The sequence below is a fragment of the Pongo pygmaeus genome, chromosome 20 (genome assembly GCF_028885625.2).
Source record: "Pongo pygmaeus isolate AG05252 chromosome 20, NHGRI_mPonPyg2-v2.0_pri, whole genome shotgun sequence".
NCBI classification, from domain to species: domain Eukaryota; kingdom Metazoa; phylum Chordata; class Mammalia; order Primates; family Hominidae; genus Pongo; species Pongo pygmaeus.
Window position 1 is genome coordinate 47925859 of NC_072393.2, and position 27389 is coordinate 47953247.

The window sequence follows — 27389 nt, forward strand, 5'->3', positions numbered from 1 at the left end:
AGATCTCCCCAGGGCTTGGAGAGCCCCTTGTGGCCTTCTCCAGGGAGATGGATGGAAAACTCATATCCTTCCCCTCCTCCTGATCTCAGCCCCAACTCCTACTGGGGCTTGGGTTCCCCATCCCTACCCACCCCCACACACACACCCACCCCACCCCCCAGAAGAGAACAGAGAGAGGTGGTTTAGTTACTGGCATCAATTTTTTTTTTTTTTTGGCACAATGAAAAGGCCCACCATTAGGGTAGACCCAGTCTCTGTCCCTCCCTTAAGTAGGAGGTCAGGGTTGGGGAGAAGAGAAATTCAGAGGGCTCCCCACTGCTCCAATCCACTCATCTCTCCTCTCTTTCTAGCCCAGGCCCTTGGCCCCCAACCTCGGACATCTAACCTAGCCCATAACCTAGCCTGGGGTTTCCCTCCCCATCCCCCACATAAAGCTCCCCAGCCCTCCAACTCTCTCGCTCACACACAGACACACGGACACAGGCTCTGTACAGACCACAAAATAAAAACGATGAGATAGTTTTGTTTCCCGGAGTCGAGACGGGGGACCAGAGTGTAAGGGGCAGATGGGGGTGGGGGGCATGAATTCCCCCATCACCTTCCCAACCCTGGCTCCCTCCAGCCCCCCAGCCCCTTGCCCTGGCTGGCCCCCAGCCAACGATATTTGGTTTCCTTTTTTTAACATTAAAGTTCTATGAGGTATTTGGTGCCTTATCTCGAGTCCTCGGGGGAGGGGGGCCCAGGGGGGAGACCTGGGGCTCACCTGCCCCTCCCTCCCTCCTACCCCCTTCCCAATATTTGGTTTCACAGCTGTAGTTAAAGCTTGGGATTTGGTTATTTTTCCCCCTCCCAGGAATTTTCTTTTTTCTTGTTTTTCTTTTCCTAGGTGTGAGGGTTGGATGGGGAGGGTCCCCAGCACCCCCAGCTGCACAGGGGTCCCTCCACCAACATCAGGGCATCTGCCCCATCCCTGCCCCCTGCTCCTCCTCTCCTCTTTACCCCACTCCCACATACTGGGGTGGGGAGAGGTCCCAGGTGGTGGGACTTGATGGGGAGGAAGCAGGATGAAGTGGGTGGTGGTGAGTCCTGGATTTTCTTTCCTTTTTTTTTTTTCTCCTTTTTGGTCTAGAATCAGTTTTTGTTTGAGTCATCTCCACCATGCCTTCCATGCTGCCTGTCTTCTTGGAGGGGGTTTTTGGTTGTAATTCCTTTCATTTTGCTCTGCTCAAATGTCCTTCCTATTTGGTCAGGAGCCCTTGGCCCCCTCTCCACCCTTGGGCTGGGGCCCAAGCCCTCTTGCCAGTCCCTTCTCTCTTCAGGAAATAAACATGGACAAACTCAGAGGTAGGGTAAGGGCAGGGAGTCGTTCAGCGGAGATGCTTACATTCCGGCGAGGATGGGTAGACGAGGTGCCAGGCCCCATCGTGCCAGGGGTGGGAGGGGCGGCTACTTCACCACTGCCCAGACAAGGCACCCAGAGGCCCCTGCAATGGCCGAGTCTCTGCTGCCTCCGTTGCCCAGCCCAACAGTTTCATTTCCCGGGTGGGAGAAGGGAGACAAGGAAAAAAGAGAACGCTGAGGCCTGGAGCTCCATCTGCCTCTCCTCAGAGTGTCCGGCAGAAAGTGGAAGCTGCCCAGGCCAAAGCCCTGCGGTCTCAGGGCTCTCCCATCTCTCTGCTCCTGCCCAACGAGGGGCGGGGGCCACACTACGGCTGTCAGGCCCCACCCTGATTTCAATGGCTCGTGTCCTTCACTGCAACACTTTGGTTTGAGGAGAGACACAGAAAGAACAAGATTGAGAGAGGAGAGAGGAGAGCAAAGGGAGAGAGAGGAGATAGGAAGGAGGAGAGAAGAGAGGAAGGAGGGGAGGAGAGAGGTCAGACAAAAGAGAACCGAAAAAGAAATCAAAGGAGGAATCAAACCACCCGAAAGTTGTTAAGTTTTCCTTCATCTGTTCTTTTTGCTTTCTTACTCCTTTTTTTCCTGTCTTTTTTTAAAGCTTTTTCAGTTGATTTGGGAGGGGAGTTTGGGGCTCTTCACCCCTGTCCCTGACACCCTCTCTCAGCCCCGCCCACCCGCTTCCATCTGCCCTGGCCGAGAGACAGGCCCTGCCTCAGCCGCCCCCTCCAGCTTTCCCAAAGACGACGTCCATGAGGTATTTGTGAAGAGAAAGAAGCATCCGTCCTTCCGTCCGCCTTGGGGAACAAGGGCCTGGACCACCGGTGCAGGGGCTTGGCTCCGCCTCGCGGTTCCGTCTTATTCTTGAAGAGTCCTCATCTTCTTTCCCTTATATATATATATATATATATATATATATATATATATATATATATATACACACACACACATATATATGTATGTGTATATATATATATATATAAATTCTTTTTTTCTAGTTTAAATTTATTGTTTGTTTCTGTTTTTTTGGTTTTTGGTTCAAAACTTTGTTGGCCTCCACAATAGCAGGAGGGCAGGGTAGCTCCCAGTGGCGTCTCTCCTCTGTCCGTCGTCAGTGGAGACGTGTCCGGGGCTGGTCAAACACAGGGTCCAGCCAAGACTTGTGGAGGTCTCGTGGGAGTGGTAGCCACCACCGCGCCCTCTCAGATGGGGACCACAGGCTGTGGCACTGTCCCCACCCCATGGACCCTGATGGGGATGCCATCTCGAGGAACCCCACCACTGGGGTGTGTGTGTGTGTGCATGTGGGGGGAGGGAGAGGCATTCGCCAGTACCAGAGGGGCACAGGGTGGGAAAAGCGAGGTGAGTTCTCTTTTTGGTTTCTGGTTAATGTCAAAGAACGTGAAGGATCCCACGGATAGGCACTGGAATATGAATTTTTTTTTTTTTTTCAGGGAAACAGACAGGATGGAAAAAGACAACTGAATGCCCTCAACTGAATGTCTTCATCCCCTCTTGCCTGAAACTTCCACCTTCCCATAGGCTGGGGAGGGAGTCGATTCCAGAGCAGAGGAGGGTGACAGGGTTGAGGAGGGACTTGTGAGAGCTAGAACTTGGCAAAATGGCCTAGCCCACCCTTCAAAGGGGAAAAGAGGGAGGAACAGGGGATGAAAAGTTGTCCACAGGCCTTCCCTTGAACTCTCCCCTGGCTGGGGGGAGGGAGGAGGTTAAAGCAAGACCCCCTGCCCAGGTGGGGAGAGCTGGGGGCCAGGGGAGAAGGGGACACATGGTAGGGACACATTCTGTTGAGCACAATGCTAAAAATTCTGTACATCCTTTGGATGAAGCTACTGAATATTTGGTGTAAGGTTGTTCAGGCCCTTTCTCTTTCACTTTCTGGAAAAGAACATTTGGTGGGTGGTGCTAAGCCCCAGCCCATCTGCCCAGGCTGTGCCCTGTCTTCGCTGGCCCAGGGCTGGGGGCCGGGACTAGGAAGCTGGCATCTTCTCTTTTTCCTTCTGTAGCCCCCACGGGGGAGGCAGGGTCGGGGGTTGGTCCCACAGCCAGGGCTCGGTGGCATGAGGTCTGACCTGCTGGAGGCTTCTCCGCCCCTGGCCGGGGTTTTTATTTGGCGTCGTAGCAGTGAGGGTGAGCACGCTGAGGTCTGGCTCGCGACTGGTTTTTTGGTTTGTTTGATTTTGTGGGGGTTTTTTTTTTGGTTTGTTTTTGGTTTTTTTGTTTGTTTTTCACCTCTGGTTCCTTTGGGGCAGCTGGTTTCTGTTGTGATTATTTTTGGTTTTCTCTTTTGTTGGTTAGTTTCTTTCCTTTTTTTTTTTTTTTTTTTTTTGGTTGGTTGGTTTTTTTGGTCTTTCCTCCCTTGTCACTCCTGCTCCGAGGACCCTCTGTGTCCCCACCACTGGCCTCCTCGCCCTCTTCCCAGGCAAGGGACCAAGGCAGGGATCAGAGGAATGTGAGGGGAGGCATGGTTGGCCCTCACTCAGGTTTGGACCCTGCCTCAGGCCCCCCTGGACCTCCAGGGGTCTGTGCTGCCGTCTCGCTGCAAGTGGAGGAGGAGGAGGAGGAGGATGAAGAGGATGAGGAGAGGCCAGGAGACTTGCTGGAGATGGAGGCTGCCACGGCCGCAGCCGCTGCTGAGACCAGGCCCACACCAGGTGGGGTGCTGAGCAGGGGCAGCCCAGCATGGTTCAAGAAGAGCGGCGAGGTCACCAGGCCGGGGCTCCCCGGGGCTGCGCCGGCTGCCCCCAGCACCAGATTCCCGCTGCCATCAAGGCTGGTAAGGGGCAGGGTTCCACCAGAGGCCAGGGCTGGCGGGGAGAGAGAGAGGCTGGGCTGGGGGCACGCCGGGCCAGGGGAGACCTTTGCCTTCCAGCATCCTGCCCAGAGTGCCCCCCATCTCCCCATCAATCCCACTGACCCCCATCAGCACCCCTCACACCTTCCCCAAAGGTGAGATGGGTATGAAGAGGCGAGCAATGCAGTGAGCAGGGGCGGGATGGCATGGCTGGAGCAGCAATGGCAGGGCTCGAGGCCCCAGAGGATAGGGCTAGTGACGATGGGTGTGACATGAGGCAGCACGCACCTTGGATAGTGGCCAAAGGGTTGTTGCTCATGAGGGCTGGACTCAGCCCGGAGCTCAACCCCACCATTGTGCTTCTGCAAGAGGCAAAGCAGAGGCATTAGCAGGGGCAGGGACCTGCCAACATAACTGGGGTGCAGCTCCCCACCCTAGAAGCAGCAGCAACCCTGCTTCTCCCCACAGGTTCCCACCTGCACCCACTTACCCCGTGCTGGGGTTCAGGCCTGACAAGCCGATAGCCGAGTGGCTGCCTTGAGGGCTGGGGTTTGTGCTGTTGGTGGTGGCCGGGGGTGGGGGAGTGACAGAGGGGATGGAATTGAGGGGGGGCGCAGCCCCGCCCCCGCCCCCACCCCCTCCAGCTGTCCGGCTGGGGTGGAGCGTCCCCACAGCTGAGGATAAGGTAGTAACTGCCAGAGAGAGACAGAAAGATGGGGTCTTCAGCTTCCACTCGTCCCCCACTGAGGAACCTGGAGTCAACTCCTACTTGTCCTCCCGCCCAGCTCACGCAGCATCTCCTCAGTCAGAACAGCCTTAGACCTCCCTGCCCAGAGTCATTTCCCTGTGCCTCTGCCATGGAGACCCCTGTCATAACAATGGAAGTCAGAGCAGCTGCTTCCTGCTGAGCCCTGGCACTCTACACTCCCTGCCCTGAACCACTTTTTTACCAACTAGAAATGGGGGCGCCCAGGAGACAAAGCCCTATGGCTCCCTCTAGGGGCTGGGGAGGGGCAAAGGGTGCCAGGCACACTGCCACAGCTGAGGGATGGGCAACCTGGCAGGGGCTGAGGGCCCAGACTCAGCCAGACTGCTGGGGTAGAAACTCCTGGCTCTGTTTCATCCCAGCGGTGCCCTTGGGTGAGTGCCTTAACCTCTCTGACCTTCAGATCCCTTGTCTGGAAAATGGGGATAATAATAGAACCTATCTCATAAAATGAGTTTGAGAATTAAGTCAGTCAGTGCAGTTTAGAAAGAGCTTAGTACAGTGCCAAGCAAGCACTTACTACTTTATAAATCTCCACTTACTATTTTCTAGCCTGGGAAGGGGCAATATGTTGTTTTATGTGTATATATATTATGTGTATATATATTATGTGTGTGTGTATATATATATAAATATATATATATATATTTTTTTTTTTTGAGATGGAATCTCACTCTGTCACCAGGCTAGAGTGCAGTGGTGTGATCTCAGTTCACTGCAACCTCCTCCTCCTGGATTCAAGTGATTCTCCTGCCTCAGCCTCCCGAGTAGCTGGGATTACAGACACATACCACCACGCCCAGCTAATTTTTGTATTTTTAGTAGAGACAGGGCTTCCCATGTTGGCCAGGCTAGTCTTGAACTCCTGACCTCAGGTGATCCGCCTGCCTTGGCCTCCCAAAGAGCTGGGATTATAGGCATGAGCTACCACACCCAGCCAATTTTATATTATTATTATATATACAGTGTATAACTATACATATAAACCTGCCGTGTCCCAGGAAGAGGGAGGGGAACTCTGGGTACAAGACTATGTATGTATGCATGTATGTGTGTATATGTACATACACATACACTCTTACATACGTGTATTTATATCTTTTTATGTATTACACATTCATAATAATTTTATAAAAACTAAGGCTTAGAAGGATAAAGTAAGCGCTTGAATTCACACAGCTTAAAAATGACAGAGGCCAGGCACAAAACTCAAGTGCCTCACCTTTTACCAGGCCCATGCTTTTCTCATATGAAATCGTGAAGCAGATTAAAGCTGAGTTGCTCCTGCAGAGGAGGGGTGAGTCCTGTCCTCTTCCCACTGTCTCTCCCATTCCCCCACCCACACTCCCTGGGTCCAGTCTTGAGGCCCATGGACACCCAGAGCCACTTGGGAACCTCAGGCTCCAGCCTGTGCCACATCCTCCCAGTCCCCCCTCACCATTTTCTGCCCTCCCTGACCTGTTGTGCTCAGACTGCTGGAAGCTTGGGACAACGGTAAGGTCCCCGCGCCCCCTTGGGGTGTGACCTGAGGAGAGAAGAAAGGAGGTATGGTTAGCCACTGTCTGCCAGCAGCTCCCGTGATGCTCCCTGCAGGACCCCACTCCTCTGTCCCAGGATGGGGGCAGGGGGCTTTGGCACAATGATGCATTTGTATTATTCCACATGCTTTCTTCACACTTGCCCTAGCTGATCCTGAGCCACAAGCAGAAAGGGCTAATTCTCCACTGAGAACACTCCCCACCTCTCTTCTGACACCGCCCCATCTGGCTAGTCTCTGCAGGGTTGCGTCCTGTCTGAAGTGACTGCACCGGAAGAGTGGCTGCTCTACATGCTCCTGCTATTGTTGGTTCTGCAAAACTAAAACTTTTTCCCTGGACAAGCAAACACCACCCTTTTACCAGTGGGGTTGGCAAGCAATGAATGAGAGACTGTTCAAAGTGACCCAGGCAGGGAAAGAGCAGATCTAAAGTGCGAGGCTAAATGGATGCATATCTTTGCATTAGGGTGTTGAGATGTCATATTACTTGATTTTCTGGGACCATCTACCAGCTTCCTTCTTGGCCACCCCACCTCCAGTCTCACCTTTGCATCAGCCCCAGAAACCTCACTAAATGTAACTCTCTCCTTCCCCAGCTCAAAACCACGCCTTACCTCCTCACTGCCCATGGTTCAAGTTCCAGCTCTTCACTGTAAAACTTGGGGTACATGCCCCCACTCCTTCCCCAACCTCATTCATATAAACTGCAGCACCAACCACACTAAATTGCACTGGAGTTTCTCAAATTGGGCTGGGCACACCCTGGCTTCTAGGCCTTAGTACACACTGGTCCAGGAAGGCTCTTTGCCTTCTTGTGGCTGGCTAACTCTCCCTTGTCCTTTAGAACTCAGTTCAGACAGTGCCTCCTTCACACTGATGGGGGCGGGGGCTCCTCTCTGGAGCATCACAGCTCTTTCCAGAAATGGAAATAAAGGGATGGGATAAAGGATGTACCAGCTGTGTCTGATATCAAGTGGGCCTGTGTATAGCTATGGACCTGAGAGTACACCCATGGGTGTGACAATTTCCCTGAACGGCAAATAAGTGCCTTTCCCTGCCTCCGTGTGGTTGTGAGCCTGTGTGTTCTAACCTGGACCATGTCCCTGGACATATATCCCTTCCTGTGTGGCTATGGCACTGTGATAACTCTGTGTCTGGCTATGTCGGTGTGTATCTAGGGGTGCTTGTATCCCCCACGTAAGACCACAGCTCCCTGGAAACTGTCCTGGTGTGACTGTGCCCATCTACGTGATGGCCTGTCTCCAAGAGTGACTCTTCTTGCCTCTGTTCTAGGCTCTGTGGACAACCAGGTAGGGTGGGCTTCACACAGGTGCCTGCGGAGCTCTGTGGTCTCCCACCCCCCAGGCGGGCTCTTGGTACCATATGCGGGCTGTAGCTGGCCGGCTTCCCCGGGCTGGGCAGCATGGGGGCCGCACTGCAGGGGTTGATGCGTTTCTCCTTCTGGCGCCGGTTGCAGAACCAGACGCGGATCACTTCCTTCTCCATGTGCAGCTGCTCGGCGATCAGCAGGATCTCCTCTGAGGTAGGCTTCTGGTTCTGCAGGCAGAGGGCTCGTTAGCCCGGGGCCCACCGCCCGCCACCCCTCAGGTGCGGGCCACCCAGGAGAGGGGGGCCTCACCGCTAGAAAACTCTTTTCTAAGGCGAAGCGGACGTTTGTCTCGATGCTGGTCCTCTTCTTGCGTCTCCGGCCGGGCAGCCCGTCGAAACCCAGGCTGGGGCTGCTCAGCTGGTTGGGGCTGGGCAGGCTTGAGTCCACAGACATAGTCTCTGTGCGCCGGGGGAGACGTGAGCATGAGAAGGCGCCTCCCGCGGCCACCGGCCACTGCCCGCCCCCTAAGCGGGAACCCCAGCCTAGTCCCACCTGCGTCGTTGAGCCACTTCTCCAGGAGGGGCTTGAGTTTGCACATGTTCTTGAAGCTCAGGTTGAGGGCCTCGAAGCGGGAAATGGTCGTCTGGCTGAAGTCGTTGCCGTAGAGCTTGCCCATGGCCAGGCCCACATCACCCTGGGCCAGTGGGGCCGGGAAGGGGCGGAGGTCAGGATGCGGCCTTCAGGCACTGGGCCCGCTCCGCACACCCACTGGCCACGCCCCTCGCGGCATCTATCAACTGGCCACGCCCCCACGCCCACCGCCCAGCCTGCAAGGTGCCTCCAGACCTGCGTGAAGCCCAGCTTGATGCGGCGTTGCTTGAAGGTGCGAGCGAATTGCTCCAGCTCCTCCAGATCACTGGGCTCCTCGGGGTGGGATGGTGGCTCCAAGCATTTAGGGGGCTGCGGGTGCGAGAGGTGCGGGTCGGGCAGCGTAGGGCGGGTCACGGCCTGGTGGGGTGGGCAGGTGGGTGGGATGCAGGGCGGAGGACCAGGATGGGGCTCAGCGATGGGTGCACAGTCCCCCTCCCGCCCTCTTCGCCCCTGCGCTCCATCCGCCGCCTGCACTCATCCCGCCTTCCTCCACAAGCACTGTCAATCCCTTTAAAGGTCCCTCCACATGCACTGTTAATCCCTTTAAAGGTCCCACTCTGCTGCCCTACATGGGTTTCCTCGTTGCCTGGGACTCTCTGCACTGTCCCTTCACGCCTGCAAACTCCCAGAAGGAGCAGCCAGCTTTTTGTGCCAGGGCTCTTTCCCTGGAGCCTGAGGCAGTGGTTCATCCTCATCTCAACCTGGGAATCAAGGACTGGCCCTGCCACCAAATCACTGCTTAGCCCAGGCCTCACTTTCCCACTCTGCAGGATGGGAACAATCACTGCTGTTCTGTCTACCCAATGGGGCTGTTGAGAGAATCGGGTTAAAAATGAGTAGGTCGTGCAGACCCATGGACTGTACAAGGCCAAGAGTGAACCCTAATGTCAACTATGAACTTTAGGTAATAGTGATGTGTCAGTGTAGGTTCATCACCTGTTACACTTGTACCACTCTGGTTGGGGATGTAGATATTGCGGGAAGCTGTGCATGCATGCGTAGGGGCAGAGATAGATGGGATATCTCTATATCTTCCACTCAGTTTTGCTGTGAATCTAAAACAGCTCTTAAGAAATTAAGTCCTAAGCAATGAGTAGATTGCAAATAAAGTAAAATTAAAAAAAAAAAAGGAATGGGAGGGCAATTAGGGAGATTTACAAAAAAGCAACAGCTCTATCTGGGATTCTTCATTGCCCTAAAAATAAAGGATATGAAGCAGGTGGTGGGTACAGGGATGTTTGTCACTCAGGTCCTTTATCCATTATTCTCCAAAGTGCTGGGGCAGATGTTTAGGAATTTTTCAGTTTTTTTTTTTTGAAATGGAGTTTCACCCTTGTTGCCTACGCTGGAATGCAATGATGTGATCTTGGCTCGCCATAACCTCTGCCTCCTGGGTTCAAGTGATTCTCCTGCCTCAGCCTCCCAAGTAGCTGGGATTATAGGCATACGCCACCACACCCGGCTAATTTTGTATTTTTAGTAGAGATGGGGTTTCTTCATGTTGGTCAGGCTGGTCTTGAACTCCCGACCTCAGGTGATCCACCCGCTTTGGCCTCCCAAAGTGCTGGGATTACAGGAGTGACCACTGCGCCCTGCCTTTTTTTTTTTTATAAATTTAAGGACAGCCGGGTGCAATGGCTCACACCTGTAATCCCAATACTTTAGGAAGCCAAAGTGGGAGGATCGTTTGAGCACAGGAATTTGAGACTAGCCTGGGCAACATGGTGAAACCCTATCTCTACAAAAATTTTAAAAATTAACCAAGCATGTGGGGCGTGACTGTAGTACCAGCAACTCAGGAGGGCTGGGGACTGCTTCACTTGAGCCCAGGAGGCTGAGGCTGCAGTAAGCTGTGATCACACCATTGCACTCCAGCCTGGGTGACAGAGTAAGACCCTGTCTCAAACAAAAAACAAAATGTTAAGGGGTACAAGTGTAATTTTGTTACACAAATGTATTGTGTAGTGATGAAGCGTAGGCTTTTAGTGTATCCATCACCCAAACAGTGTACATTGTACCCATTAAGTAATTTCTCATCATCCACCCACTCTCACCCCTCTCAGGTTTTGTTGTTGTTGTTGTTTTAGAGACCAGTCTCGCTATGTTGCCCAGGCTGGCCTCAAACTCCTGGGCTCAAGTGATCCTCTTGCCTCAGGCTCACAAGTAGCTGAGACTATAGGCATGCACCACTGTGCCTGTTTCAGTTTTCAGAAAACCTACATAGGCAGCCAGGCACAGTGGCTCATGCCTGTAATCCCAGCACTTTAGGAGGCCGAGGTAGGTGGATCACCTGAAGTCAGGAGTTCGAGACCAGCCTGGCCAACATGGTGAAACCCCATCTCTACTAAAAATACAAAAATTAGCTGGGTGTGGTGGCACATGCCTGTAATCCCAGCCACTTGGGAGGCTGAGGCAGGAGAATCGCTTGAACCCGGGAGGCAGAGGGTGCAGTGAACTGATATTGAGCCACTGCACTCCAGCCTGGGCAACAGAGCGAGACTCCATCTCAAAAAAAAAAAAAAAAAAACCAAAAAGAAAGAAAGCAAGCCTACATAGGATGTATATCATAGATAATGTGGCCGCCACCCCCACCAGGGTCAAGGATATTACTCCATAATCAGATACAGTAACAGTTTTGCAGCAGCAAAAATGCCATACCAAGAGGGACAAAGAAAAGTCATATACTGGCTTATATCATGGCAGGGCAGGTTTTGCAGTCAAATGAGTTCTCATGCCAATGGTGCAAGAACAACTTGACTTTCTGAGCATTTGGGATTTCAGAACTGCAGTTAAGACCTGTATTAGTCTCTATTCTCTTCAGTCAGTCCTTCTGAAATAGTTCACATATTTTTTTAAAGGGCTATAAAAAATGGGTCAAAAAAACTTTGAAATTCATAAAAGGTAGTGAAAATTATCATTAAAGTCTAGCACTCAGGCAGCAAATTGAAAGAAAGGCCTTGGGGTCCAGGTGCCAAGGTGGCCTGGAGAGCTGGCACCCTCTCTAAGGGGCCTCTGTTCCTGCCAGTGGCCAGGCCAACAGCTCACTGCGCCAAGCTACCACACAGACACAGGTACAGCCCTGCCAGATTTTCTGGCTTATCAAGAGGAGCTGGAAATGTGGTGCTTTCTGGGAATTTAGTTGACAACCACCAAATAAAAGACACCTGTGGGCCTTGTTTTCAGTCTCCAGTCTGGGAAGTGGATGTGAAATAATCACCTAACGAATGCCTTGTTCAGAGAATCCTCCATTGCAGTGCTGGAAGAGGCCCGAGGCATTTGTAGCCTAAAGGCTCGCAGCCCCCTGCAATTTTGTGTGTTTTTACACGTGAGCATTTTGGGGGAATGGGGATCAGATCTAAATCTTTCATCATATTCTCAAAGGAGCCCAAGTGCTTGAAAGGGTTAAGAACCACTTGTCTGGGCCAGCTCCCCTCATTCTATAGAGGAAGAGGCTGACCCAGACAGGGAGATGGGCTTGCCTGAGGTCTCACAGCGAATCACTGGCAGAGTGTGGCTGGGTCAAATGGAAAGGAGACTCCCACTCGCCCCCGACCCCTGTTTACCCAGCTTTCAGCAGGCCTTGCTGCTGGCCTGGCCTGGTGCACTCAATGGACAGTCTCACCTGTGTGGGAAGCCCGGCCCGGGTCTGGGAGGTCAGAAGAGCTCCCTGGGTTTGCTGAGGTAGCTGGAATAGATTTGGTGTCGGTAGCAGGCCTGGAGAGACAAGGGGAAATACACAGGGTGAGGGGGAGGGGAAGGTGAGGAAGTTCTGTGGAGGCGTCAAGGAGGCCATCTGGGGTGGGGGCCTTACCTGGCTGGCTCTGCTGGGCCTGCGGTAGCAGGAACTGAGCAGGTGGCTGGAGGTGGTGGCCTGGCACAAGCACCAGCTGCTGGAGCTGGAGGAGCTGCTGTATGTCCTGGCAGGGAGCGGGGTGGACAGAAAGACAGCCTGAGTCCTGGCTGGGTTTCATCCTCTCTGCATCATCTGAACCCTGAGGGGCTGAAACCAGGAAGCTGCTCCACGTGGCGATCTGGCACTGGGCAGTGAGGGATCGTCCACTCGGTCTCTGAATGGCATCCCTGAGCTAAGGGCACCCAGAGGCTTCTCTCTACCATGGGGTACCAGAGAGTCCCAACTGGGCAGTCCTGGGAGGGCTCACTCTTTATTTACCCTTTCTTTCTTTTTTTTTTTTTTTTTTGAGACAGAGTCTCGCTCTGTCTCCCAGGCTGGAGTGCGGTGGCGTGATCTCGGCTCACTGCAAGCTCCGCCTCCTGGGTTCATGCCATTCTCCTGCCTCAGCCTCCCAAGTAGCTGGGACTACAGAGTGCCCGCCACCACTCCCAGCTAATTTTTTGTATTTTTAGTAGAGACAGTTTCACCATGATAGCCAGGATGGTCTCAATCTCCTGACCTCGTGATCTGCCTGCCTCAGCCTCCCAAAGTGCTGGGATTATAGGCGTGAGCCACCGCACCTGGCTACCCTTTCTTTCTTGATGAAATATTTGCCTTGTTTGAACATTTCCGCAGAACAAATAGAATCATTTAAAAATGTAAGCCAGGCCGGGTGTGGTGACTCATGCCTATAATCTCAGCAATTTGGGAGGCTGAGGCAGGCGGACACACCTGAGGCCAGGCATTTAACACCAGCCTGGCCAACATGGCAAAATCTTGTCTCTACTAAAAATACAAAATTAGCCAGGTGTGGTGGTACACGCCTGTAGTCCCAGCTACTCCGGAGGCTGATGCAGGAGAATTGCTTGAACCCAGGAGGCATAGGTTGCAGCAAGCCGAGATCACGCCCCTTCACTCCAACCTGGGTGACAGAGCAAGACTCTGTCTCAAAAATAAATAAATAAATAAATAAATAAATAAATAAATAAATAATAAAATTGTAAACCAGACCAGGTCTTTCCTCCTTTAAAAACACTCCTGGCCGGGCACGGTGGCTCACACCTGTAATCCCAGCAATTTGGAAGGCCGAGCCGGGCGGATCACGAGGTCAGGAGATCGAGACCATCCTGGCTAACACAGTGAAACCCTGTCTCTACTAAAAATACAAACAATTAGCCAGGCATGGTGGCACACACTTGTAGTCCCAGCTACTCAGGAGGCTGAGGCAGGAGAATCGCTTGAACCCGGAGGCAGAGATTGCAATGAGCCGAGATCATGCCACTGTGTCTTTGCACTCCAGCCTGGGTGACAGAGCAAGACTCTGTCTCAAAAAACAAAACAAAACAAACAAACAAAAAACACTCCCAAGGCAAATGATTTCATGTCTGGAATTAGCTTTAAAATACTCCAGCAAATAGTGTAAATTAGTACAACCACTTTGGGAAGCTCTTTAGCACTGTTATAGGTTGCAGTGTCTCCCCCCACTCCCTGCCACCCCCCAAAAAGATATGTTGGAGTCCTAACCCCCAGAACCTCAAAGATTAACCTTATTTGGAGATAGGGTCTTTGGCAGATGATCAAGTTAAAATGAGGTCATTAGGGTGGGCTCTAATCCTATATGACTTGTGTCCTTATAAAAAGGGCAAATTTGGACATAGACATGGATAACGGGAAGATGATGTGAAGAGACACAGGGAAAAGACAGCCACCTGCAAGCCAAGGAGAGAGGCCTGGAACAGATCTCTCCCTCACAGCCCTCAGAAAGGACAGATCCTTCCCTCACAACCCTGCTGACAGCTTGACTTCTGACTTCTAGCCTCCAGAACTGTGAGGCAATATATTTATCTCAAGTCACCCAGTTTGTGGTTCTTTGTTTTGGCAGCCCTAGCAAACAAATATAGGCGCTATCTGAGAAAGCTGGCTGGGCTTGGTGGCTCATGCCTGTAATCCCAGCACTTTGGGAGGCCGAGGCGGGAGGATCACGAGGTCAGGAGTTTGAGACCAGCCTGGCCAACATAGTGGAACCCCGTCTCTACTAAAAATACAAAAAATTAGCTGGGCATGGTGGCGGGTGCCTGTAATCCTAGCTGCTTGGGAGGCTGAGGCAGGAGAATCGCTTGAAGCCGGGAGGCAGAGGTTGCAGTGAGTTCACATTGTGCCACTGCACTCCAGCTCGGGCAACAGTGCGAGACTCCATCTCAAAAAAAAAAAAAAAAAAAGAAAGCTGAACATACACCACCCTTATGACCCAGCAACTCGATTCCTGCATGTAACCCACCACACATGTGTCTGTGTTTACCACAAGACGTGTACTACAATGTTCACATGGACCACTTGAAATAGGCAGGACTTGAAGATAGCCCAAGTGCACACAGCAGTAGAATGGGTAAAGAAACTGTTTCAGTGGAAGCTACAGCAACGAGAATGAGCAGTCCACAAGTCATGGTTACATACCACAACATAGACTTCCCAAACATAATCAGTGAGAGAGCTAGTCATGACAGAGAACATCCTGTACGATTCTAATGGTTGAAGTTTGGGGAGTAAAGACTGAAAAGGGACACCAGGGGGCTTCTGGGAGCTGGCCACATTATCTCTAGATCTGGGTACCAGTTCCATGGGAGTGCTTATAGCTGTATACCTATGATTTGTGCACCTTTATATATGCATTATATTTTAATAAAAGTATTTTTTAAGACAGGGCCAGGCACAGTGGTATGTGCCTGTAATCCCAGCACCTTGGGTGGTTGAGGCAGGAGGACTGCTTGAGGCCAGGAGTTCAATACCAGCCTGGGCAACATAGTGAGACCCCCATCTCAAAAAAAAAATAAATCTTGTTTGTATAGTGGTGAGTAAAAAATAAAGTAAAATAAAGGGAAAAAAGGGGGGATGAGGTAGGGAAAGAGGGAGAGGAAAAAAAATCCAATCCTCCACCCACCAAAAAAAGTGAGGAGTTTAGATGAAATCCTATTTGCCAATAGGACTGGCAAAATGTTGATATCTATTGAGCTTGGTGAAGAGTACATGGGGTTCATGACATAATTCTCTCTACTTTTATGTTTAAACATTTCTGAAAGAAAAAGCAAAACCGCCTTACACACACAATCCAATGGCTTCTCATAGCCCTCAACAATGCAAACAAAACCGCTCACCTGCCCACAAGTCCCTTCATACTGAGGCCTATGCTCGTCTCCCTGCTCATCTCCCACCGCCCTCTCCCTCCTTGGCTGTGCTCCAGCCATTTAGCTCTTTTCTGTTTTTTTTTTTCAAATGCACCAAGCTTATTCCTGCCTCAGGGCCTTTACACATGCTGTTCCCTCTACTGGGCAGTTCTACTTCTGATACTAGTGCCTGGGTTCTAACACAAAGTCACCCTCTCAGAGGTGCCCTCTTTGACCACCCAGTCTATACCAGCCCCCGGCCCAGCCTCCCCTTATCACCCCATTTCATCTCCCTCACAAGGCTTATCACCATCTCCAGGCATCGCTCCTCCTGTTTACTCATTCATGACATGCCCCTCTCACTGGAACGTCAGCTCCATGAGAGCATGATCTTGACTGTTTCAGTCACCGCTGTATCCTCAGTGCCTAGAACAGCACCTGGCACCCAGTAGGTGTTCCACATAGATATGTTAATGAACCAAGACTGATGCTTCATCATTTACTTGGCAAATTTTATGTAGAGTTGAAAGCTATAACATGTTACTTACAATTTTTTCCTTCTGGGAAATTGTGGGGTTTGGCACATGCCCCTCAATTCTTCCCAATGCTATTATTCTAAAGACCAATTTGATGTGCCAGGAAGTGAACAAACTGGGAAAATATATAAGCAATTCAACAGAAGGGGCTCATTTCTTTTTTTTTTTCTTTTTTTTTGAGATGGAGTCTCGCTCTGTTGCCCAGGCTGGAGTGCAGTGGCACCATCTCGGCTCACTGCAAGCTCTGCCTACTGGATTCACACCATTCTCCTGCCTCAGCCTCCCAAGTAGCTGGGAATACAGGCACCTGCCACCACGCCCGGCTAATTTTTTTGTGTTTTTATTAGAGACGGGGTTTCACCGTGTTAGCCAGGATGGTCTCGATCTCCTGACCTCGTGATCCTCCTGCCTCGGCCTCCCAAAGAGCTGGGATTACAGGTGTGAGCCACCCCGCCCAGCCCAGAAGGGGCTCATTTCTTTAATATACAAAGAGCGATTTTGCAAATAACTCTATATAATTAAAAAAGAAGAAGAAGAAAATAGTGATTACAAATCCATAAGTAAAAAACTGACAACCCAGTAGTAATGTGGCTGACAGACAGGTCTGGAGAGTGCCCAGTGAAATTAATGCGAACAGCTCTGGATGGAAATACACTCAGATTCACTCGCAATAAGATAAACACGACTGCAATTGCACTGAGATATCATTTTTACCTCTCAGATCACCAAATATAAAAATAGTGTGTAATACCACATTGGGGAGTGTGGGGAAACACACATTCTTGTACGTGCTGGTGAGAGGGTGATTTGGCAATGTGTATCAAAATTACAACTGCACACAGCCTTCAACTCAGCCATTCCACTGCTAAAAATTTATCTATTCTCACTCTAGAAGGCTGGGAATAGCCTTCTAGAGAGGTGCAAAATGACCTCTCTAGAAGGTTATTCCCAGCAGCAAGTGGCATTCTGGCAAAAGAGTAGAAGGTAGCTGAGCATGCAGCAAGACAGGACAGGTTGGATGAATGAGGGTAGAGCTCTACAGTGGAATACTATGCAGTCATCAGCAAGAATGAGGAGTCTCTTTGTGTCCTGATATGGAACAATTTGCAGGATGTCCTGTTGAGTGGAAAGCTCAAGAGGCAGAACAGAGGGTATGAGGTGGTATTGTTTGTGTCACACACACAAAAAGAGTAGATCTGGATATTTGCTCGGGTATGCATAGTTGATGTCTGGAAAACCATACCAGAAGGCCACGCTGTAAATCCATTCATATCTCTGGGATTTGAAACACGTACCTGGTCTGAGTAAATAAATATCCCAGTGTCTCACCCCCACCCACCCAAACAGTCACTGCTGATCAACATCCCTGCTTTTCGACAGCTGAATGCTATTCCCTGACCCCCTGGGGGTGCCTCTGCTTATTCTGTGTATGGCAGTGGACTGGGTAGTCCTGTGCTCCTGACCTCTCTCACTCTTGCTGCTAATCATCTCAGAATCCAGCTTAAGGGTTCTGAAGTCCTAGCACTATCCTGTGAAACAATGTCCACCCTGCCTTCCCTTTCCCAGCTACCCCAGCCCAGTAACACCTCCATGGTCACCTCCCTCCAGATGTGGATCAACTGTGAAGCAGGCAACACTTATGCTTCAGGGCCCCCCATTTACAGTGAACCCTTTCAAGGACCCATACCTAATTTTTGTTTCATTGTCTTTTTCTTTCAAAGGGACTCCAAGTTGCATAATCTTTTGGCCCCACAAAACGAGACCCACCTGCCCTGTGCTACACGTCTCCCAAGTCAATGCATTTGCTTATGTGTACTTTTCCTCTGCCAGACTGAAACTCTAGCAGACCAGAGGCATATCTTATTCTTCGTGTATCCCTAACTCATATCGGAACCTGGTAAGCCCCCATTAAATGCCCACTGAATTGAATCTAATGAATAAGACCAGAAATCAAGTCTTACTACCAGCATTTTTCTGATTTCCTATAACCCTCAGCTTGTTGATTAAAGTATTTATTAACTCCTGTTCCTCCCTAGCATGACTCTCAGTGAAAATTCCCCTTTCCTCCAGAAGCCTAGAGAGGTGTCTGTGGGTTTCGTTCTGAATCACCAGAGAGAGGAAAGAATGGGGAAAGTGCATCCCAGTTTGCAGAAGGTCTCATGGTGAGAAGTTCAGATGGGAAACATTTAATCATATCGCTGTCTAGTTTCTCAGACCAGAGACTTAGCGGTCAGCCTTAATCCCAACCTTCCCTTCCTCTCCCCATCCATCCAATCCATCTGCAAGTCTTCCCAGTTCCCTCTACATCTCTTCCTGTCCACAGTGACTGTCCTGGTCCAAACCACCATCCTTCTACCCCGGACCATCCGTTCGCCCCCAGGCAGGCAGAAAGGGGTCTAAAACAATAGAATTCTAAATGTTTTTGTGCCCTGAATTCTTCAGCATCTGAAAAAAAAAAAAAAAACCCTATTGCCCTCTTCTCAGAATTAAAAACACATAACATATGATATATAGGATCCTTCCTTCCTTCTTTCTTTCTTCCTTCCTTCCTTCCTTTCCTTTCTTTCCCTTCTCTCTCTCTTTGTTTCTTTCTTTTTTTGAGATAAGATGGAGTCTCCCTCTGTCACCCTGGCTGGAGTACAGTGGCTCAATCTTGGCTCACTGCAACCTCTGCCTCCTGGGTTCAAGCAATTATCCTGCCTCAGACTTCCAAGTAGCTAAGGCTACAGGTGCACCCACCATGCCCACGCCCAGCTAATTTTTGTATTTTTAGTAGAGAAGGGGTTTCACCATGTTGGCTAGGCTGGTCTCAAACTCCCGACCTCAGATGATCCACCCACCTTGTCCTCTCAAAGTGCTGGGGTCACAGGTGTGAGCCACCATGCCCAGCCAGATATATAGAATTTCAAATGAAATCAATCACATAGAATTATAGTCATCATCACTAGGGACTCCAAAGGGAGGGAGAAGGGCAAGGGCTGAAAAACTTCCCACTGGGTACTATGTTCACTATCTGGGTGATAGGAACAATTATACCCCAAACCTCAGCATCCATGCAATATAACCCTTGTAACATACCTACACATGTATCCCTGAATCTAAAATAAAAACTGGCTGGGCACAGTGGCTCATGCCTATAATCCCAGCACTTTGGGAGGCTAGATGTGAGAATCTTTTGAGCCCAGGGGTTTGAGACCAGCCTGGGCAAGATGGCAAGACCCTGTCTCTACAAAAAGAAAAAAAGAAGAAGGAGGAAGAGGAGAAAGAGGAGGAAGAGGAGGAGGAGGAGGAGGAGGAGGAGCAGGAAGAGAAGGAGGAGAAGGAAAATTAGCCAGCCATGGTGGTGCATGCCTGTGGTCCCAGCTACTCGGGATGCTGAGGTGGGAGGATCCCTTGAACCCAGGGGTTTGAGGTGGCAGTAAGCTATGATCACACCATGGCACTGCAGCCTAGGCAACAAAGGGAGACACCCATCTCCAAAAAACAAAATAAAATAAAATAAAATAAATTAATCAAAATTTGGCTGGGTGTGGTGGCTCATGCCTGTAATCCCAGCATTTTGGGAGGCCAAGGCGGGCGAATCACTTGAGGTCAGGAGTTCGAGACCAGCCTGGCCAACGTGGTGAAACCCCAACTCTAACAAAAAATACAGAAAAAATTAGCCAGGTGTGGTGGCGGGTGCCTGTAGTTGCAGCTACACGGGAGGCTGGGGAAGGAGAATCACTTGAACCCAGGAGGCAGAGGTTGCAGTGAGCTGAGATCGTGCCACTGCACTCCAGCTCGAGCAACAGAGTGAGACTCCATCTCAAAAAAAAATTAATTCATTAAAATTTTAAAAAATATAGGCATCAAACATATTTTGAGTGGTCATGTAATCATTTATGGGTTTCTTTATTAGCACATTAAGTAACAAGATCCAGCAATAGATTTGATGACTACTGTAATTTCAAAGCAATCATGAGTGAAAACAGTGTTTTGAGAGATCTGCAACAACTACAAGAGAATTTGAAAATCTGCGTGCATTCTCTTGGTGACAAAGTCTCAGTACCACTAATACTACTGTTGTCTGTTGTCTATATTCATGATAGAGGGACATGCTATGGTTTGGTCAGAAGATAGTAGAAATTGAGATGTAATTTTTCTCCCATCCAAGTTCATGGACTCTGAATTCTATGCACAGACTCTTCTAGCGTTGGTCTATGGAGTCCAAGTCCCTGTTCTAAAATATAAATTAAGCCATAAGGCCTCTACTGATTTTCATCACATTTGTGGTATAATCCAGATCCAGGCCTGCCCACCACCCCTGCATGGCCTGCCCACCACCCCCGCTTGCCTCTCCTTCCTTGCCTCACACGACTCTAACTCCCTAACTCTGATCCAGCCCCACTGGTCTCCTTCCTGTTACTGAACCCACAAATAAGTCCCCACCTCAGTACCTTTGCTATACTAGAGGTGGTCCCTCCTCATCATTTAAGTCCCCATCAAACGCCCCCTCCTCAGAGAGGCCTTCTCTGGCCACACACGCTTATGAAGTCTTCCTTTTCCTCCAACACTCTCTATTACACTCTTTTCTTTCCTTCATAGCAATTATCTGCTTCCTGCCTATCTCCCCAACTACAGCGGGTGTCAGCTCCAAGAGGGCACAGACTTATCTACCTCATTCCCCGCTATATCCTCACCCAGAAAGGCACTTGGGCATGGTGATATTCACTAAATATCGGCCAACTAAAGGAATGAAAGAAGGGGAGAAAGATGGTGGGGCATGGTGGCTCACACCTATAGTTCCAGCACTTTGGGAGGCTGAGACAGGTGGATTGCTTGAGCCCAGGAGTTCCAGACCAGCCTGGGCAACATGACGGGGTCTCTACAAAAAATCCGGGCATGGTGGCACGTGCCTGTAGTCCCAGCTACTCAGGAGGCTGAGATGGGAGGATGGCCTGACCCTGGGAGGTCAAGGCTGCAGTAAGCCATGGTCACGCCACTGCACTCCAGCCTGGGTGACACAGCAAGACCCTGTCTCAAAATAAAACAAAGAAAAAAAAAAGAAAGAAAGAAAGGAGAGAAGATAAGATTCTGGGTGAACAGGAACAGTAAGTTAGCTCAGGACTAGGGTAAGCCGGTAGGAGGTGCCATTTCTCCACAATCCAGCGGCAGCATGGCCATCTGAAGCCACTTGAGGGCGTGTTACGTCCGAGTCAGAGCACACGAGTCAGAGAGTGGAGAAGTTATAGTAAGTGGAGACAGGCCAGAGAAAAGACCCTGGCTGGCATATTTTGTGGATCAGCTGCTCTGTCGTAAGCTTTAAGGAAACCTAGCACAAGAGCTAGCATGCCTGTGAAAGCTGAGAAGGGACGGTACCGATTCTTGCTCATTGCTGTATTTTGATCACCCTCCCAGTGCAGGAGCCTCATAGGTGATCAATACATGTTCAACGAATGAATGAGGTGAAACCTCAGGACAGACTGGCAGTACTTTGCCATAGCTGGGACTTTGGCTATGACTGGGGGCAGAAAGATTGATATGTAGATTGCAGGATACATGGGTGAATTGCCCACTTTCCCACCAGGGCTCAGTTCCACCTGGCGGGGAAGAGAAAGCCATGACAGTGAACTTGAGGAGGCTGGGCCCCAGAGCCGGCCGGCTGCAACGGCCCAGGTGCTGCACCTCACTCCAGTGCACAGGCCAGATGGCCCATCCCCCATGGCCTCTCACACCCCCATTAGAGGCCTCCACACAAGCTCTGGCAGCCACCATGACTGGAATGGTGTTGGCGCATGAGTTGACATTCCTTTGCCATCTCTGATATGGCAAATTGTGACCAGCTCTGGATCTTTCCTCTCTAAGACAAGTTAAGTCCAGAGTAGGGGAGAACAGGAAGGAGTGGGGTCTGGGAACTATGTAAACTATATCGTGATAGATTGTGTTCAAAATGAGGAGGGGAGGATGGATGGGCAAAGGGAAGGCGGACAACGGACACAGAGTTTCAGTGAGATAACAGGAATACATTCTGGTGTTCTATTGCACAGTGACTACTGCTAATAATGTACTGCATATTTCAAAATATCAAAGACAGAGTTTTAGTTTTAGTTTTTGTTTTTTAAGAGACAGGGTCTTGCTCTGTTACCCAAGCTGGAGTACAGTGCGTGATTATAGCTCACTGCAGCCTTGAACTCCTGGGCTCAGGCCATCCTCCCGCTTCAGACTCCCAAGTAGCTGGGATTACACTGCGCCACTGTGTCTGGCAAGAAGAGTACTTTAAATGTTTTCACCACGAAGAAATGATAAATATTTGAGGTGATAAGTATGCTAATTAGCCTGATTTGATCATTCCACAATGTATACCTGTATCAAAACATCATATTTTACCCCATAAATATATACAATGATTATTTGCTACTTAAAAATAAAATAAAACTCAGCTGGATGCAGTGACTCACGCTTATAATCCCTGCACTTTGGGAGGCTGAGGTGGGAGGATCACTTGAGGCCAGAAGTTCAAGACCAGCTGGGCAACATAGTGAAACTCCATCTCCACAAATTTTTTTTTTTTTTTTTTTTTACTTATCCAGATATGATGGTACATGCCTGTAGTCTCAGCTACTCGGGAGGCTGAGGTGGGAGGATTGCTTCAGCCAGCAGGTCGAGGTTGCAGTGAGTTATGATGGTGCCACTGCACCTCACTGCAGTGAGTTATGATGGTGATAGAGCAAGACCTCGTCTCTAAAAAAATGAATAAGTACATAAATAAAATAAAATAAAATTTAAAATTAAAATGAGGTCAGGCTTTCTGACACTCTGAGTAATCTCGGTCTGTCTGGTGGTGGGACGCACTGCCTGGGAAGAGAGTGGGTGCCTGCCATGGAAGCCACCTGGGTGAAAATCCCCACCTGGCAACAACACCGACAAGGAAACGCCCAACCTAGGGGAAGGTTAGACTAGTGGGGTGCAAGGGTCCCTTCCAGCTTGGAAGCTCGGGGGTTTGAGCCTTAGCCCTCTCACCTGCTTCTTGCTGTGTGCCTGGGGGAAGCCACTTTCCCTCTGGGCCTCAGCCTCCTTAACTGTACAGGATCACGATGCAAGTTGTTATGGAGAGACCTGGGCCTTGGAGCCCAGAATCCTGACTGCCCCTCACACACCTCAGGCCGTTCCTTACCCTCTTTAAGCCTCAGTTTCCTCAGGTGACACCACAATAAGTCTTACTTCATGGAGCTGTTAAAGGAATTAAATGAGACAATATGTGTAGAATGTTTAGCCTGATTCCTCTTCACTTAATTGGTCCTTCATAAATGGCAGTCATTATGACTGAGTCATTTCTCTCTCAGGGCCTCAGTTTTCTTATCTGTAAAATGGGGATAATAATGTCTAATTCTTCACTGGGTTGTTGTGAGGCCTGAGCAATATTATCTAGAAAGCATTTTGGAAATTACAACATATCCCTCAAAATGAGCATTTGCTACCATTGCCCACCTCATGTCACCACACTTGAATGTGAGCTCTTGAGGGTGGGAACCCAATCCGGCTGAGTCCTTCCTTCCTTCCATCTGTCCATCTATCCTTCCTTCCTTTTCTTTCTTTCTCTCTTTCTTTGGAGACAGGGTCTTACTCTATCTTCCAGGCTGGAGTGTCATGGTACAATCATAGCTCACTGCCATCTTGACCTCCCATGCTCAAGCGATCCTCCTGCCTCAGCCTCTCAAGTAGCTTGGAGGCTATGGGCATGCATCACCACACCTGGTTAATTTTTTTTTTTTAAGATACAGGGTCTCTCTATGTTGCCCAGGCTAGTCTCGAACTCGCCTCAAGCCATCCTCCTGCTTTGGACTCCTAAAGTGTTGGGATTATAGGCATAAGCCACTGTGCCTGGCCAAATTCATTCTCTTCCTGACAACTAACAACTTCCAGCTCCTGCCCAGATACTCTGCTGAGCTTCAGCCTCAAATATGCATCTGCTTAGGTGGTGTTCCCATGTGGATGATTAATAGACTCTTCAAACCCTAACATGTCCAAAATGAAACTGCTGGCTCTCTACCCCAGCCTTCCAAAACATCCCATTCCTCCCATCTTCCCCAACTCAGGAAACCACATCATTACCACCCAGCTGCTGAAGCCAAAATCCTAGGAGTCATCCTTGACCTATCCAATCAATACAAAATAGCAACCAGGATCCCCATCCTCACCCTCCTGGCTCAAGCCACCCTCATGTCCCATCTGTATGCCTTCAAGGACTTCCTACTGGGCTCTCATTTCTACTCCTATCCCCTGCAGTCCATTCTCCTATCCCCTGCAGTCGATTAGTACAGTCACTCCACTAGGGCAAGCTCTAAAGATGGGAGTAGGGGCAGAGGAGTGGCCGTTCTCCAGTGTGGGTTCTTCTGTGGACCCCCAGCAGTTGGCCCTGTGACATGGAACCCAGGAAGTTGTGGAGATCAGGGCAGAACACCACAAACGGAGAACGATTCAACAGGGAGAAAAAAATACCTACATATGGACTGCATATTACATCACATACTACCTTATGCTGAAATTCCAGGACAGACAGGCAACAGCAGATCCCAACCCAGGAACCAGTGGAAGCAACTGGCATGCCTGGGCAGGCTCCTGGACTCCAAGGCCCTGTGGATGAACTGACCACACACCTCCAGGTGGGCAGTTTTGATTGGCCTGGTACCCACTGCCCTTCTTCAACTTATTCAAGCAACAGAACCCATCTCTTTCAGGGGTTACACTTTCCCATCCTCAAGTCACGAGGTCCAGGTAGGGCTGACCTTGCCTTCTCTGGGGTCGAGGGCAAGGACTCAAATCTAGCCAGGGGACGTGCTTTTGTTTGTTTGTTTTATTGAGACAGACTCTTACTCTGTTGCCCAGGCTGGAGTGCAGTGGCACGATCTTGGTCCACTGCAGCCTCCACCTCCTGGGTTCAAGCAATTCTCTTGCCTCAGCCACCCGAGTAGCTAGGATTACAGGCACATGCCACTATGGCCGGCTAATTTTTGTACTTTTAGTAGAGACGGGGTTTTACCATGTTGGCCAGACTGGTCTTGAACTCCTGACCTCAAGTGATCCGCCCACCTCGGCCTCCCAGAGTGCTGGAATTACAGGCCTGAGCCACCCCGCCCAGCCCAGGGGACATATTTTATCTCCCTGGGCAGGATAGCTGCAAGTCTGGAAATGCTGACACCCATTTTACGTGCCCTACAATGAAACAGGGAGACAGACCCCTGGAGCTGGGCCTGATATTCCAGACCAGGCCTTTTCGGTGATCTGAGCCAAATATTCCTGAGTCTTCTTCAGCCACCTGGACTTGGGCTTTGGCTCCTCCCTACCAGCTCATCCATCCCTATTTGTGCGGCTACAGCCTGCCCTGTTTTCTCACTTTGCACTTGCCATTCCCACAGCCTGGAAGCCCCTTCCCAGCAAACTCCTTCCCATTCCCCTGAGTTCAGATCCCACCTCCTCCTGAAAGCCTGGACAGATGTGGGTCCTGATTCCCTCAGACACACATCACATTTCTCTTCCCACATTCCCATCACACTCAGTTGGTTTCTTTGGGAAACTTTCACTCGCTAGGTCCTAGCAGCCTAAAAGATTTTGTCAAGCTTTATTTGCCATGGTCCTATTAGGAAAATAGGAATTCCCCCTCCCCCCTCCGACTCTCCAATACAAAATGATGTTTTAACTGTTAACGTAAGTTTTCAATCAACGCCTGCCCCAGACGTTCTGAAATACTTCCCTGGAGAGATATCTTTCCTACCCTTGATTGAAAATCTGCCGCAAAACATCCCTCATTGATTCGGTAAATATCCACACAGCCCCCTCAGTAGAAGGCAGCACACTGAGCAATGGACAGACAAATTATAGAACTGTATTGTAATTGCCCCTTCATCTGTACAAGCTAGGAGATTGCAGGGAAGGATCCTGCCAAACTGTTTAACCAGCATTACTTTGGAAGCTGACATTAGAGGGCTGGAAGGGGGGCTTTTCCTTGGTACTTCATATAATTTCAAAAGGATAGCATTTATGAGTGTTTTTTACTCTCTTTCCTGGGCTTCTTAGTATCTTTCAAGTGAAACATTTCTTAGTGGCTCCCTGATGTGCTTGCTCCACTGCAGGACAGGGAGCCCCTCAGGGGCAAGGATGGCTGTGACTCACTCCTAAGTCTTCAGCTTCCTGCCATGGCCTGACACACAGGAGGCCAGAAAATGTTTGTGGAATGACTGCAGGATCAGAGCTTAGCAGGCATGAGAAGTGGACTGGGGGGTGGAGGGCATGAGATGCGGCCCGGGAGAGCCAGCCGAGCCTAGGAGCCGGGGAAGGCTGGAGCAGTGGGTAGGTAAGTCAGGAAGAGCTGGTCCCTCTGCAGCCTGGGCCCAGCATGGTGCCCATAGGAGGTGCTGTTGTAGAAATGACGTCAAAGGGCAACTCAGTTTGTGAGAAAGAATTCCCAGAAAACAAACTTGGCCCAGCTTTGCACTTGTTGAGGACAGAAAGGGAAAGATCAGAGCTGAGGGAAGCTGGAGAAGGAGGAGTGAGAGGAAAGGAGGAGGGGTTTAAGGAGACCTTGACAATCAGGGCCTGGGCTGTACGGCAGGTGGTGGAGACTCAGCTTGCTGCTGCTGGGTCCCTGGGGAGCTGGGGGAGGTGGCTCTAGGAGTGCATAGGCAAGAATGTCTGCTGCTCACAGAGATGGTGGCCTGGCTGGGTCTGCGCTAGGCTGCCCTGTTCCACCTTCTATCCTCTAGTCTTTGTTCCTTCAACTGATATTTCCTCAGGCAGATTCAGGCACGGCTGGGGGAGGGAAGTCATCATGACTTCCTAGAGGTGTGGACTCCTGGGCTGGGGCTCAGATGAAGAGGAACTGTCCAGGTAAAGGAAGGGAGCAGACTTCCTGGGAAAAGAGAGAACAAGAGCAGGGCCACTGAGATGCAAAAGAGCCCAGCCCCAGTGAAGAGCCCCAAGCCCTTGGCGTTGCTCAGTAAAGGGCTGTCTATGCTACAAGGCAAATGGAACACCTGCTGCTGGAGTCTCTGGTGGCCGGAGTGGGAGGGGCTAGAAACCATGTTCCGTGAAGGACAGCTAAAAGCAGTAGCCGCGGATCATGTGGTTAGAGCCCTGGACTTCCAGGCTGGCTCTAACACTCTTGCTTACAGAATAATCTGGGGCAGGTCACTTTACCCCTTGGAGACTCAGCTGTGGGGAGGATTCATGGGAGCAAAGAGGCCATCACTGGCATGGTGCCTGGAACAAAGGTGGCACCCAACAGACTAAGTTACTGTTACTTCAAGAGCCAGGTATTGAAAGGCTACATC

The 27389-nt window shown here is 50.3% G+C and overlaps 1 protein-coding gene across 7 annotated transcripts in view; it reads right to left on the reverse strand.

The window, feature by feature from the left end:
- Positions 1-2287: 2287 nt before the first annotated feature.
- POU2F2 (POU class 2 homeobox 2) overlaps positions 2288-27389 on the reverse strand; it is a 42916-nt gene continuing 17814 nt past the window's right edge. For 3 of the 7 annotated variants that reach the window (XM_063658476.1, XM_054463338.2, XM_063658475.1), the window contains 10 exons: positions 12306-12411; positions 12117-12208; positions 8690-8851; positions 8396-8537; positions 8153-8301; positions 7894-8070; positions 6435-6501; positions 4701-4902; positions 4499-4572; positions 2288-4223 (listed from right to left, as the gene is read on the reverse strand). In XM_063658476.1, coding sequence (XP_063514546.1) covers positions 3892-4223; positions 4499-4572; positions 4701-4902; positions 6435-6501; positions 7894-8070; positions 8153-8301; positions 8396-8537; positions 8690-8851; positions 12117-12208; positions 12306-12411 — 1503 coding nt within the window. In that variant the 3' untranslated portion in view covers positions 2288-3891. Of the gene's footprint in view, positions 4224-4498; positions 4573-4696; positions 4903-6434; positions 6502-7893; positions 8071-8152; positions 8302-8395; positions 8538-8689; positions 8852-12116; positions 12209-12305; positions 12412-27389 lie in introns of those variants that run through there. The other 4 variants (XM_054463339.2, XM_054463342.2, XM_054463340.2 and 1 more) reach the window with 4 other exon arrangements.